The 14263-nt window shown below is 43.3% G+C and overlaps 1 protein-coding gene across 1 annotated transcript in view; it reads left to right on the forward strand.

The window, feature by feature from the left end:
* The window catches only part of NBEA (neurobeachin), an 827350-nt gene that overhangs the window by 444441 nt on the left and 368646 nt on the right, over window positions 1–14263 (forward strand). The window contains exon 26 of the mRNA XM_025215995.1: window positions 4567–4720. Coding sequence (XP_025071780.1) covers window positions 4567–4720 — 154 coding nt within the window. The remainder of the gene's footprint in view (window positions 1–4566; window positions 4721–14263) is intronic.

Here is a 14263-nt window from a genome sequence, read left to right on the forward strand (position 1 = left end):
AGAGACAATTAAGTACAAACCATATACTGAAGAGTAGTAATCTTAAAGATAAACAGTGATTTATATTGTAAAGGTAACAATACTCAGATATACTACTGTATTTACTCAAATATAAGACTACCCTGAACATGACTGCCCAGTAAATAGATTTTATATATGGAAAATGTATAAGTTTGTTATAATATTCCAGTTATAGAATCGAATTATTGGAGGTTTGCCTTGAATTTGTCTCCCTCCTGCAGCTACAGCAAATAAAATAAATCTGTGTGATCAGGTAACCCCCTTGCCCTTTTCCTCCCCTTAGCTTTTCTACCTGCAGCGCTTCCTCCCCTCCTTACTGTCAGACCCTGCTCTCCCTAACCACAAGGAAGTGAGGAACAAATTTGAAAACACTGACCTTGAAATTTACATACTGTTAATAATTTACATATAGTACCCATAGACTTAGTTCATCCAGAATTGATGCATTGTGCCTTTTTTGAAATTGCTGCAAGTTTTAGCACAGATACTCCTTAAACACTTTTTTGAGAAGCACTTTTGTACCTACTTATACATAGTATAAACTATGTACGATATTAGTTCAAAGTCAAAAAGCTCATGATTTACCATATAGTCAGTTGGGCTGGGCCCCAGCAGACTCAACAACATTTCGAGCCATAGTGACCACACAGCTCAGCCCGGCTTGGTATGTGTGGGTACTCCAGATACCCACACATAGACTTCATGTGCTAATTACCCTTCCATCCCAACCCACACACTCATGACTGTAAGTGTGTGTTCTTGTCATGAGTTCTGGGATCATCCAAAAGTGTATATGCAGATGAGGCATAGGGCAACCTGGTCCAGCACTACCTCATGGAGAGTGGGGCCACAATGATCATATGCAACAGTCTGAGAGAGGGAACAACAGAGGGATTCTGGGCAAACGGGCTCCATTTGGTGATGTTTGCCAGAAATTTAAGGTTGGTGAAAAAATCAGGAATCACTGGAATGGGAAAGAAAGATGCAGCTTAGTTGTGAGAGTGAAGAGGAAGTTGAAATGTATACAATGTAGGGGGTCACTTTGACTTTAAATATTGTCAGTGCTGAGGGAGACTTCAGTCAGTGGGCACTACTACATATCTTATTCAAATGGACTGCGCTAACCTGTCCTTGTGGCCAAGTGTAGGGAGTGTCTAAAGTCCTGGACTAAAGAGTCTGGAATGGAGGATGCTTGCCTGTAGTATCTGGGGGCAGTTGACCTCCAAGACCTCCAGGCTTGGGCCTGCGTGTAGGATGCCTGCCAATAGATCTGGGAGTACCTGAAAAGTCCCGGGGTGATAGGTCTGGGATGGAGGATGCTCATCCATTGCAGCACCATACACGATGTTTAGAAAGATTGAGTTCTGCCTGCTCAATCGATATGGTTTTTGGAATGATTGAGTTCTGCTCAATTGACATGATTTGGAACTGATTTGGCTAATTTGACATGGAACATGAAATATATTATAATAAAAAAACAGTATGTTTGCCCAAAATGGGCCAAACTGCTGCCAAAAGATCATGTGCTCAATAATGATAGACAGTGTATTTAATGAGGCTTCTTTATATATGAATGTAAGACAAGAATTTTTTTTTTCCCCCCATACTGATTTTTGGTGAAAAACCTTGTCTTGTATTCAAGTAAATTCAGTATGTTGGAGTATCTGACATATATCTGAAGCTTTCTCTTTACATTGTGCATTTTTAATGGCAACTACAACTTTAATGTAGGAAGTGGCAATTAAAATGTGGATATATTTTCTCAGTAGCTAAGAAAGTAAATATTTGCTCTCTATAAAACCCTTAATCCTAAGGAGTATGACTCTAAACGATTTATATACATTATGAGTTTGTCTTCTAGGACAATTTACTAGGCAATTGCTTTTTTCTAGCCAATAAACAAGGTTAGTTCTTGGCAAAGATTTCTGATTTTTAAACCAGTAGGTCCATGATTTATTTCTTTGTAAGCCTTGACAGCAACATTGCTACTGGAGATAGTAACTATTGGCTGTTGCATTTGATTTTGTTAATGTATTCTTTTATATTAAAATAGAAGTAACCTTAGCTACATTTTTAAATACATTAGTTTACATTTAGATAACCAAGGAGTTATTTTAATACAACTTTTTTGACTCTTCAGAGTTAAGGGGAAACCCCCCCCCTTTTTCTGCATCTAATAAAAGTCCACACACACACCAGGCACTATTTTCCCCCAAATTACACCATTCATTTTCAAAAGGTTTGAATACAGGGGTGGTCAACCAGTGGCATAGGTAACCTCTGTGTGCGGCTTGTGGCAAATCAGAGAGTTGCCTAGGTAGCACAGCAGGAGATAGGGCAGGAAACAGGAAGCAAAGCAGCAAATCAGGCAGGGAGCATGGGAGAGAAAGAAAGAGCAGCAGATGGGGCAGGGAACACAGGGCTGGGAGCAGAAAGCAGAGTAGCAGATCAATCAGGGCCAGGGGATAGGGATTAGAGTGGCACCTGACATGGGTGTAAACCTTGTCTGGCTAATTTGTGGCGCACATTCCAAAAAGCTTTCCCTGCCACTAGTGTAATATATGAGAATTAATTCTATCTGAATTTCAGCTTGCATTTAAGTGGATTGCTATGTCTCTTATGAGATTGAGCTAAAGCGGCATTATTTTTTATTTTGCCAGTAATCTTGTGCTTTCTCTTTTTACATACCTTACCCAGGGCAGATAAATATACCATATTCACTCAAATCTGAAGACAAGAATTTTTTCCCAAACAACATGGAGGAAAAAAAAGCTGTCTTGGATTTGAGTACCAGCCCAGGGCAGACAGCATCTTGGGGTCAAAGCTAAAGCTAATCTACTGCCTGCCCCAGGCTGGAATGGCTCATTTGGCAGGGGTAGGGGGCTTGCACTTGGGAGGATTGTAGGGGAGACCATGAGGTGGTGGGGGAACCTACAACTTGTCCCCCATCTCTCTTGCCCCTGTGCCTGTGCATGGCCCTCCCACCCCCTGTTACCTGTGTAGCCTGCCCCCTTCCCCCTTATCTTCTGCTCTGGCTCCAATCCCTGCAGTCCTGGCCCAGCCAGGGCTGGAGCTGCTGTCACTTTTCCCTGACCGGGCCAGGCTGGGCTAGTGCTGCTGCTGACTGTCTTGGATGAGTAGAGATGCAGCAGAAGGTAAGGGGAGGTTGGGGTGGGTGATCATTGAGTGGGAGGTAGACACAAGTATAGGGAGGAAAGTAGGGGGTGAAGAGACAGGCATATGTGGTGGGTGGGAGGAGGGAGACACAGGGGTCAAGGTCAGGCACAAGCGTGGGACAAGGGGTGAAGGGGCAGGCTGCAGGATGGAGCAGGGGGTTGGGGAAGTAGGGAGTTTGGGGGGCAGGCACAGATATGTGGCAGGGGTTGCATGGTAGAGGACAGGCCCAGGACAGGTACAGGTGGAGGGGGAGTAGTAAGGGGCAGGGAGAGCATGCAAGGAAGACAAGGGATGAGGGTCTGGCCTCTCACCAAAGCAGTGGGGAAGATAAATTTAGATGACCTTCCACTAATTAGATTCTGTATATAAAAAATGATAATACATTTATAATTCCCCCCACAAAAAAACTAATTATATAGGGGGGTGTCTTAAATTTGAGGTCATCCTGGAATTTGGTAAATGTGGTAGTTTGTGTTTACTTTTCCAGAAGGCAAGGTAGAGGTATACCTTGGAGAGCAAATGAATCATAGGTGTGTGAGCTTTTGAGAGTCCCAGCTCACTTCATCATAAGTACTGTTTGGGGTTATTTCATGCCTCCTTTCTAGTGTCCCAGTATTCCATTTGCTTAATTAACATGTTGTATAATGAAAGGAAGGACATGCATATATGATTAGTAGGTCATGGTTTCCTAAACTTTTTCATAGTGCGTTTTGATTGTATGACTGTTCCATAGAAACCTTTCCACTTATTTGTAATCATGGTCAGTATTTACTGGTGGCATTTATATCTATTGCAAGTGTGTAACTTTAACATTAGGAAGATATTTATGTGCATTTATCTGTCTTTTAATGGGATCTAGCAGCTGGAAATGAGGAAAAACCATGACTAATTCACTGATCAATTATCTACTGATCACCAACAAATACTTTGTAAATCACTGATTGGCTAACACACAGTTCTAAAAATATGACTTTCTTATATGTGTACTTAAAAAAAAAAAAAAAAAAAGAGAGCTTCTTTAAAATAAAGTGTAATTAAATAACGGTAAAAGTTCTGTTACCCTTATTCATTTTGAATAATATCTTATGTCATTAATAGTCTCATTAGTTTCAACACAACTGTGTGGATAAGGATTGTCCAGTCTTGGGCTCTTTAAACCTATACTAGTCTGCATATGAAATTAAAATCACTAAGTTGGTATTTTAGGCCAGTTTCCCTTTATTTTTTTAATATATATTACAGTTGAACTTTTGCAAAGACAACTGCATGCAACTAATAGAAATTAAAATTGTGGCTTCAAAGACTAGGTATCTGACTTTTAAAACAAAGATTGTTTAAATATTGATATGCTTTTCTCTGTTTTTGCAGTCATTCTACAAAGTCTGTAATGGACTTTGTCAATAGCAATGAAAATATTATTTTTGTACACAACACGATCCACCTCATTTCCCAGATGGTAGACAATATTATCATAGCTTGTGGAGGAATTTTACCATTGTTGTCTGCAGCCACGTCTCCAACTGTAAGTACAATATTTCCATCTAGTGGTCATGTTAGAAATTGTTTTAAAGAATAAGTCTTTGTATCCAATTTCTTTGTAGTAGCTTAAAACACAGTTTATTTCTTCCAAAAACTTCAACTATATGAACAAAAACTCTTAAGGGTCAACACATGGAATGCTTATAAATAATTTGTATTTCAAATGTTAACTTTTACTGGATAGCACTAGTTAGAAATAACAGTAGTGCTTTAAGTGTTATATGGTAAATAAGTAGTTAGAAAGGCAAGAATCTTACAAATAGGGTACTCTGTTAAAACGTTGTGGAAGGCATTCTCCTTGCCCACATCTGTGTATCTCTTTTGGTTTATTTTTCTTTTGTTTTGTTTATGGGATTGTCCAGCTACTGAGATTCTTGGAAATCCATAGGTTTTGTCAAATGAAGATAATACTATTGCGATACATAGTATTAAGCATGCAAAGATAAGATCTCATGACCCTGCTTCAAACAATTGATGGGTACATACTGTACCCATATTATTTGTACCATCTAAAATGCCAGGTAGATTTGTTTTATTTGAAGTGATCAAAAACAAATATCATTCAAAGATGCTCTTCTTAATCACAAGAGTAGCATCAGATGTGTAAAACAAACAAAAAAAACAAAACCACACAACAAAAAACCCAAACCAACAACAACCCCCTGCCAAGATTTTCTAGAATATTATATGCAGTGAAAGCTTACAGAACCTTTATGACATGCAAGGAAAAACCCATCAACACATCTTAAAATGAATGGCCACAAAGACACATTTTTCAAAACCTGTTCATCAGGTATTGTTTGAAAATAAAGATGCTTTGTGTAGAATTTTGTTTTATAAAATATATGAAACAGTCATGGTTTGAATTAGTTCCTTTGACGGAATTATGGTGATCTTGGCATCTCTAGCTTTTTTATCCTGATTTATGAAAGTAGAGAACTGTTTTATAGTACAATAACCCTGTAATTCACAGTTGCCCTTTATTTATTCTGGATAATCCACGTGCATCTGTTATAGTCCTATAAATTAACTATATATTTTTTGTAGTATTAAATTTTTAAATTGTAGTAATTGGGCTTACAAAAATTAAAGGCAGTTTTGTTCTCGGACCATATCAAGTTGTATTTAAGTATTTAAACTTGTCATCCTTTTAGGATAGTAAAAGGAAAAAAAAATTGTACTAATTGATTTAAAAAGTCAGTAACTGATGTCAAATTGTAAAGTGATTATATTTTATGGAAGAAAAAAATAGATTACTACATGTACCATTTTTCCAAGCATGTAGAAAGAAAGATAAGATGAAAGGGATGTGGTTTAATTAGGCCACAACTTTATTAATTTAACTTGTCAGGAACTATCCAGTAATAACTTGTACGATGTAGGTCATGATTCTTTCTTTAATTGTTTCCACCTGGTATATCAACAGTACCCTTCCTCAACAGCTGGTTTCCAGCCTGTTGCTGTACCACACCATCCTCTTCTGAGGGCTGGGGAAAAGGGTTTTCTTGTTAATCAAAACTAAAACATCTTGCAGCTTTGAAGAAAGTTTTGTATACATGGACTGCAATATAAGAGTGGGGCTTTTTGGTGGGGGGAAATTAGCATTTTGACTACCTTGATATAGTTGTGCAGTCAGGCGGTACTGATGCTATCATAGATGACATTGCTGGAAGCTAAATCAAGTAGCACTGAATAAAAAGTGGGAGAGCAGCAATTGTTTTGAGTAATAGAGAAAGGCAACCATGGAGACAAGGGAGGTTTAAAAAGTAGTCATAAAGACTTTAAAAAGAAGTAGGCATAAAGGTAAGGGAATCTATATGGAGGTGGACCTGAGTCTTGCTTCCATGTGTTAGCACATCCACAATTTGTAGGTCACATTAGATGTCCACGCATCATAGTAGTAATGCAGTTAATTCACTTATGTGTATTTTTATTTCATTTCTTCTTAAGTTTATTTCTCAACCTTCCAGTTAATTTTTATGAAAGCATGCATTTTATTCCTAATTAAAGACCATCCATGGGTCATTTTGCAGTTTTACGAAAGTATCACCACCTGTCGTCTTTCATGTAATTTAGTTCAATTTCATATGGCATAATAGCCTTAATTTCCACCCCCATGAAACTGTGCCATTGTATCTGGTTCATAATTCATCATATACTTCACTGTTCCATATTGAAGCAGAAGGTACAGTTAATTATTAACTTTATAAATAATTAACAGGGCTGTCATGCTACCTGATCATTATGTAACCCGGTTATACCAAAGGGTGTGCCCAGTCCTCAATTGGATGGGATAGGCGGGCAGGCAACAGTGCTGAGAGGGATGCTGTGACTCAGGTACAGATCCCTCTATTCTCTGTAGAGCCACACCACACAAAGTGTTCTTAATTATATACAGAATTTATTTAACATATAAAGAATTATATACAACTATATACATATATATACATACATCCCAAAGCAATAGATAATATTAGAGAAAATTAACCATTATACATTCTGATACATACACATACTTATTACTATGTTCAGGAATGGGGTTGCATGGGGTATGCTTTGAGAGCGGCCCTCTTACCTAGGACCCCAAGATCCTTAAGGTAAGCCACTAGGACCACAGGGCAATCCTGTGTGGGCCTCCAGCAGGTAAGTACCAGATTCCCAATATAATACTCAACAAATTAAACGACAAGAAAAATAGACTCCAATACAAAATAACAACCTTAAATTAGTTACTAGCTAAAATATAACACAACTCACACAGTATAACCAGTTTACAAAGTATTCGGTACAGCTCCCCATTGTTGTAGGATACACACTCACCCAGTTCTCTGAAAGGAGGGGGTGAGGGCTCCCTTTACTTCAACCCCTCCCCTGCAAAGCCCCTATTCCCTGAACTCATGGTTGTCCTGAGCGGGGATGTGGTAGGCTTGTTTTCCCCCCGTGTGGACTCGGTTGCTGCTCCAGCATGCTGCAGGGGGTTCCTTCTTTGTACGCCAGGTTTCAGCCCCAGGCACCTCCAAGGCTCCGCCTTCTGTCGAGGTGAGGGGTGGAGCTCAGACCACCTTTTCTGGGCCAAGGCCCTGTGTCCCTGTGGGAGGAAAGGGACTGGCAATGCTCCAAGAGCGCCTTAGGGGAGGTGCCCCTTCACAAGGCCCAAGCGGTCTCTCAGCACTCCCAGGAGCAAGGCTTCATGCACTGCGGTGTGCACTGTGTGGAGCTCAAGCAGGCTCTCCCTGTTCCCAGGGCCAAAGCTCCATGCACCAGGGTGTGCACCGTGTGGGGCCCGAGCAGGCTCTTCCTGCTCCAAGGGCCAAGGCTCCGTGCACCGGCTTGTGCACCACGTGGGGCCCAAGCAGGTTGTCCCTGCTCCCAGGGCCGATCCTCTGGCGGTGGCTCCAGTGGCATCTTCAGGAGCCTAGGGCTATCGCCCACTGGGCTAGCTCTCCCCAGCTTTTCTCGGCTCCACTTCTCTTCTCATCCCTTGCCGGTCTGGTCTCCCAGCCGAACATGCTGTTCTTTTATAGCTATCCGGGTCTCCACCTTGAATTGCAAAAGGTCCAATCAGACCGAGGGGCAGAGAGAACCTCACTGGGACCCCTCCTCCTGGGAACTCTGCCCCCGGATTGTAAATGCACCAATCAGGAGAAGGGGGGGCACCCTCTCCTGATTGGTGGAAGAATTTCCACCAATGACTCGGTGTCCTGCTCAAGCTGGCAAGCTGTGCGCCAGCCACGCTGCGGCCAGCATGCCTGCTACATGTAGTTTCTGATGGTGATAATGGTAGGTGTTTTGCTAGATAGGTAATTAGGTTGTAGGGATTTTTTTTTTTATCCATACACATTTGATCTATAATTTTCCTAGTTTTAAGAATTTGTAGTTCCTTCATTGGACTTCACAATCACTTCCATCCTTGGGCAGTTGCAAGTTTCTCCTCACTTTGGTCTCCACTAGGGGATGGCAGGTCATGTCCTGTGGGCCACATTCACCCACAGAGACTTTTCAGGCCCACCAAGCAGGCCAAAAATGTGATATTGCTACAGAACCAGCAGTTCTTAGATATTCTACCACTTTGCACACTCTAGTAGCAGGATATCTAATAACTGAAACCTTTGGCTTCCCTTAGAACAGAGCTGTTAGTTTGGCCTGCTGTTAGTGAAATGTCACTGACCGTGGACTATGCCATCAGATTGTGCTATGGACTTCTTAGTTCCCTCATAAAACCAGTTACAATTTTTTTCCTTAAGAACCTGAACTTGCACTGATATTTGTTGTTATAAGAGTCCTGTTTTGAAAATTATTTTTCCCTTGTTTCAAACTTCCATTTATGAAAAGGGGAGGAGGCACTCTTTCACTTAGCTACTTCCCATTAGCAGAGCAACAGCTGAGCACTAAAAGCTTGAAATTAATTTAAGCTCTGAGCAGAGAAAAGCTAATAGAACAGTTAATAAAGCTTTTAACTAGATCAGGGATATCAGACTCATTCAATTCCACAGGCTGGATGAGAGTTGCTGGCCTGGTCTGCAGGACAGATCGGGCTGGGTCAGAGCCAGGGCTCAGGGCCAGTCCAGCAGGCTCACCAATGCCAACTGTGCTGGCCCACTGAACTGCATGCAGGGTGTCAGCCGCTTAATCTGGAACCAGTGCTGCTGGCAATGCACGTGGTCCAGGGGGCTGGCAAGGGATACACGCTGTATGCAATGCCCTGCTGACCCAGCCCTGCTGCACACTGGTTCCAGGGGCTGTTTGGATTGGGTGCCAAGCCATCCGTGTGTGCCAAAACCAGCACACATGGTTGGGGTGCACCCCATGCCACCTCTGCATGTGTGTGTCCATGGCGCAGGGTCCAACTTGTGTACTGTCTATGGTACAAGCCCTGGAGCAGGGTCAGCCTGTGCTGCCTGTGGTGCGCAGGCTGGACCAGCCACATGTCTTGTATGCAGCATAGGGGGATGGTATGGGGTATGCTGCATGCCATGCTGTGCTAGACTGACCCAATCCAGATCAGCCCCACAGCCAGTGCACAAGGCCAGTCCAACAGCTATACCAGCTCCCTGTGCCACATGCAGTGCTTATGATGCTGGGTCCAGCCCGCACACCAGACCAACTCTGCACACTGTGTGCAGTGCACGGGATTAATCTGAGACCCACAGGCCAGATCATATGGCTCCAAAGGCCAGATCCAGCCCATGGACCAGCTTTTTGACCCCCTGGAACTAGATTTTTTTTCAAAATATTGGAAAACATATTCTTCCTTGTTTTGCCTTCATGCACTAAGTACAATGCTCTGTTTTTCTGCCCTTCTCCAAAAATACCCAGCACTTTAAATTTTTTTAAGGGAAGTGAGTGTTTAAAATATTATCTGGGGAATATGGGGCTCAGAGGGATTCTTTCAAAGTTGGAAATTGTTGGAACTGAGGTTGAGGCTCTCCTATGCTAAATAGAAAACCCTGGGGACCTTCCTCTGCTATCCTGTCAGTTAACGGAAGAAAAAATTCTCATCTGAAAAGAACAAATGTATGGTAAATGAAATGTGCATAACACTCAAAATATTGCATGGAATTTTTGTTGCCTCTTTAACGTGTATAGATAAATGTATTGGGCATAAGGCCAATTCAGGGAGGCAGGATCATGGTCTAAAATTAATTAATCCATGATGAGAGGAAAAATTTAAGAAAAGAAAATGTTTTCCCCACACGTAAAATCCTAAATTGGGTTGTTTTATTTAAAATAAATCCTATTCCCTGCCCTTATCTGCTACTAATAATTTAATATACTAAAATTAGTATTTAATATACCAAATTATATTTAGTATATTATATATATATATATATATATAATATATACTATATATTATATACTATATATATTATATACTATATATACTAAATTATTATTTAATATACTAAAATAATTTAAAATACTAATAATTTAATTAAATTATTAGGGGCCATTTTTCATTCATGAAAGTAGACTGTTGGCCTCAGTGCTTTGGATTATTTGTTTTAGAATAGCTTTCCTACATGTAGTCTGAATACTTTTTAAAATAATTATAGGCAGGCCTGGCAACAACAACTGTTATTAAGATTGTGACTCTTCATTATAAGGCCATGATTTCAGTTGCTTTTAATTTGGACAAATTGTGTTGGGTATCTGCCCCAAACTAATTATGTTCAAGCAGACATTGAGTGAAACTTCTAGGGGGTTGAAGGAAAGGACTGAGAGTGGATGAGTCAAAGGGGGGACACTGAGGGCTAGTGATTAGAAGGAAAAAGGTGAGTGGGAAAGGAAACGGATCTAACAAGGTACAGGAGGTAGTGGGATGTGACTGCTTGGGCTGAAAGGCTCGGATGGTGAAACACTGAGGTTGGGTCAGGATCTAGGGAGTGAGATTGAGACCTTGGCAAGATTAAAGCCAGGGAACCAGGTATGATTGAAGGGTGTTACTGGAGGCCAGAGTAGAAGAAAGAGAGCGGCAGAATGAGGAACTAAGATGGGAAAGCAGGACTAGCTAAGCAAGAAGCCTGGGGTGAGAAGCCATATAAATGGAAATTGGGACTGTGGCAAAGAATCAAAGTGGGGGAAGAGACAAAACTGAGATTGGAGGGTATAGGGAAGGAGACAAGTTTGAAATAAATAGGTAGGAAAAACTTGTGCCCATTAGAGCTGGTCCACATAAAGGATGCCAACTTAATTCATTAATCCATTAGCTCATGTGACTAATGCTTATAGCTTGTATGGAAGAGGTATATGTAATGGATCTAAAAGTTCCATCTCTGTTCAGGCTAGTGTCAGTTTGATGTTTCTTATTTTTTTGAGAAGTTTACTTTTTTTTCTTCTGTGCAGTTTCCTATATTAAGTGATTGTTGAAGTAAAACATTCAGAATAAGGTAGTGTCACATTGCTTTTAACCATACCCTACACACACTTATGCATTGTGGTGCAAACCTTAGTTACATGATTGCATACAATTTTTTCCCTTGGGATTCTTGTTTTTTCAGGATAAAAGGAAGCTAACTGTTTTTGATTGCAAAAGTGGGGAGGGATTGGTTGATTGAGGAAGCAGACTGAAGGAACTGGGGCTAGAAATAGACAACGCCAAGTGAATCAGATCAGCTGTGCTGAGATGTGTCCTGGCAGCCCCAGGGCGAGGTATGCTGCCACTACTCAGAGCCCAGCATGCCTCCCATCCTCCCCGCTCTTTTCCCCACCTCCATCGAGCAGGAGCCAAGGCAAGCAGCTCTCCTTGCCTGGATCAGGGTGATGGGGCAGAACATTGGCAGTGGGCCTGAATGGAGGCAACCCTGTGGCCTCTATGGCTTGGAGGCTGCTGGTAGGTACATGGCCCATGGTCACCTGGTGTGCTGCAAGTCTTTTTTGGTCGGTAGCCCTGGGATCCCAGAGTAAAATGGAGGGTGGGACCTGAACATCCAAGATGGGACAAGCACATGGTTGTCCCTAGAAACTGCAGAACCAAGTCTGGCATGGCCAGCTTCCTTTGTGTAGTAGGTAGAGATTAATGGAAATTTCTACCCCAGGGCTAAGGTGGTCATCTGAATCATGTGGTGACTACTATAAGGTTGAGGTTGTGGGTGCAGCCTGACCAGCAGAGCCTGGGTCACTCTGGAGCAGGGGCCACACTTGGCTGAAGTGAGGGAGAGGCACATGCCAGGGCTCTTACCTTCCTATGTACTCTGCTTCCAGCCATTCACCCACCCTCCCTGCCTTCCTGTCACCCTTTCGACTTTCCATGAAACCCCTTGGAGCCAGAGCCTCAACCACACCTGGACACTGAAACCCCACGGGCACCACCACAGACCATGGACAACCCTTCCTTGTCCTCTTCCACCAGCCAAACCTGGGCACACACTGGAGATCATGGGGAGATGATGGATCTCATTGTCACGTGGGGTAAAGAAGAGATCCAGTGCCAGCTCCAGAAAAGACATTGCAACAGGAATGTCTTCAAGTGCATTGCCCAGGACATGCAGGTACAGGGCCAAAACATAGACTGAGTACAGTGCCACACCAAGACCAAGGTGATGAGGAGTGAGTATTACTGTGTGCTTGACACCAACAACAGGTTCAAGGGCCGGAGGGAGATCATGCCCTTTTACGAGGAGCTGCCCCACTTCCTAGCCAAGGATGAAGTGCTTCAACACCCAATACACCTATGGCACTGCTGGGCAGCAGGAAGAGTTGCTGGCAAGCACCCCTTTGGGGGAGAGTAAGGTGCAGAAAGACCATGGGACAGCAGGACAACAGGGTGCCCAGGAGCAGGTCCCCAGGAGCCACAGGGCAAGACCATAGCTGCAGAGCCCTGGCACGTTGTCAGTGGTCCCTACATCATCTCACGATGCGGGAGCCGAGATGCACTTGCACCTGGAAGTGTGCTTCTCAGACATGTTCTTGGCTGTGGCCAGTAACATGGGTTATGGCACACAGGAGGAAGGGGAGAGCTCTAATGCCACAGACATTGGGACCCAGCCTGAGCATGTGCCCTTAACTTCACAGGCATTCCCCTGATGCTGGACCTCAACCTACAGACTGCACCTGAATTTGCAGGCCCCGGGACCCCATTGCCCATGCAGGAACTTCAGCTGTTTTGGACCCATTCTTCTGACACCTTACTGCCCGCCTCCTAGAGGTACAGAGTGTGTACTAGGCCCCCCACTACCAGCACAGCGGCACTGTAGAAACACAACCTTTAGAACCCACGGCCAGCCCTCCCCCCGACTTCTCTTGAAGACTCAGGCCCAGAGCAAGGACATCATGCAGTCTGCGAGGGTACAGTTCACCCCTGCTCCATGCTACCAAGATGGGGACCCAGGCCTGAGAGGAGCGGGGAGCCCCTTGGGGGTAGGGCAGGAGGGGAAAAGACAGAGGATTGGGGGAACCACAGGCCCTACAGACCACCCCTATAGTGTCAGTTGTTTCTAAGGGCATTGTGGCCAAGAAGCCCAGAAGGGTTGGGGTGGGGGGAATGGAGACTGTTGTGGGAATAGTGGGGCGTGGAGGGAGGGTGATTCCATCCACCCTGCCTGCTCACAGCATGCTGCTCCAGGCTGCTGCATGTTGCAGAGGTTTCTGTTTTTCAGCATAGAGCAGAGCCATGACCTCATCCCTTCTCTTTCTCCTCCAAACCTCTCCCTTCCCTCCCATCCCCAAGAGCATCCAGGGCACCAGCTCTCTTCCCTACCTTGCTCTCAAGCATTTAGCTGCCCATGTCCCATTCAATGGGAACATAAATCTACTTAATTGACACTTCCCTGCCCTATCTGTCAGGACCATACTGAGATGGTGGGAGCAGCCAGCTTTACCGCAGCTGTCCTGAGCAGTCATGCAGAACCTCCCGCCTCCTTCCCCCAAGCAGGCACAGAAAGGCACTTAAAACATTTATTAAGCTCTCCAGGCAAACTATAAAAAGCAGTTACAACTGTGGGTGCCCAGTGCCCGACCCTGTTTGCTTCACCACAGGCCCAATCAACAGATATGCATAAGAAACACCTACAGGTGCAGTACAGCAGGA

The sequence above is a fragment of the Alligator sinensis genome, unplaced genomic scaffold (assembly GCF_000455745.1).
Source record: "Alligator sinensis unplaced genomic scaffold, ASM45574v1 scaffold1014_1, whole genome shotgun sequence".
NCBI lineage: Eukaryota > Metazoa > Chordata > Crocodylia > Alligatoridae > Alligator > Alligator sinensis.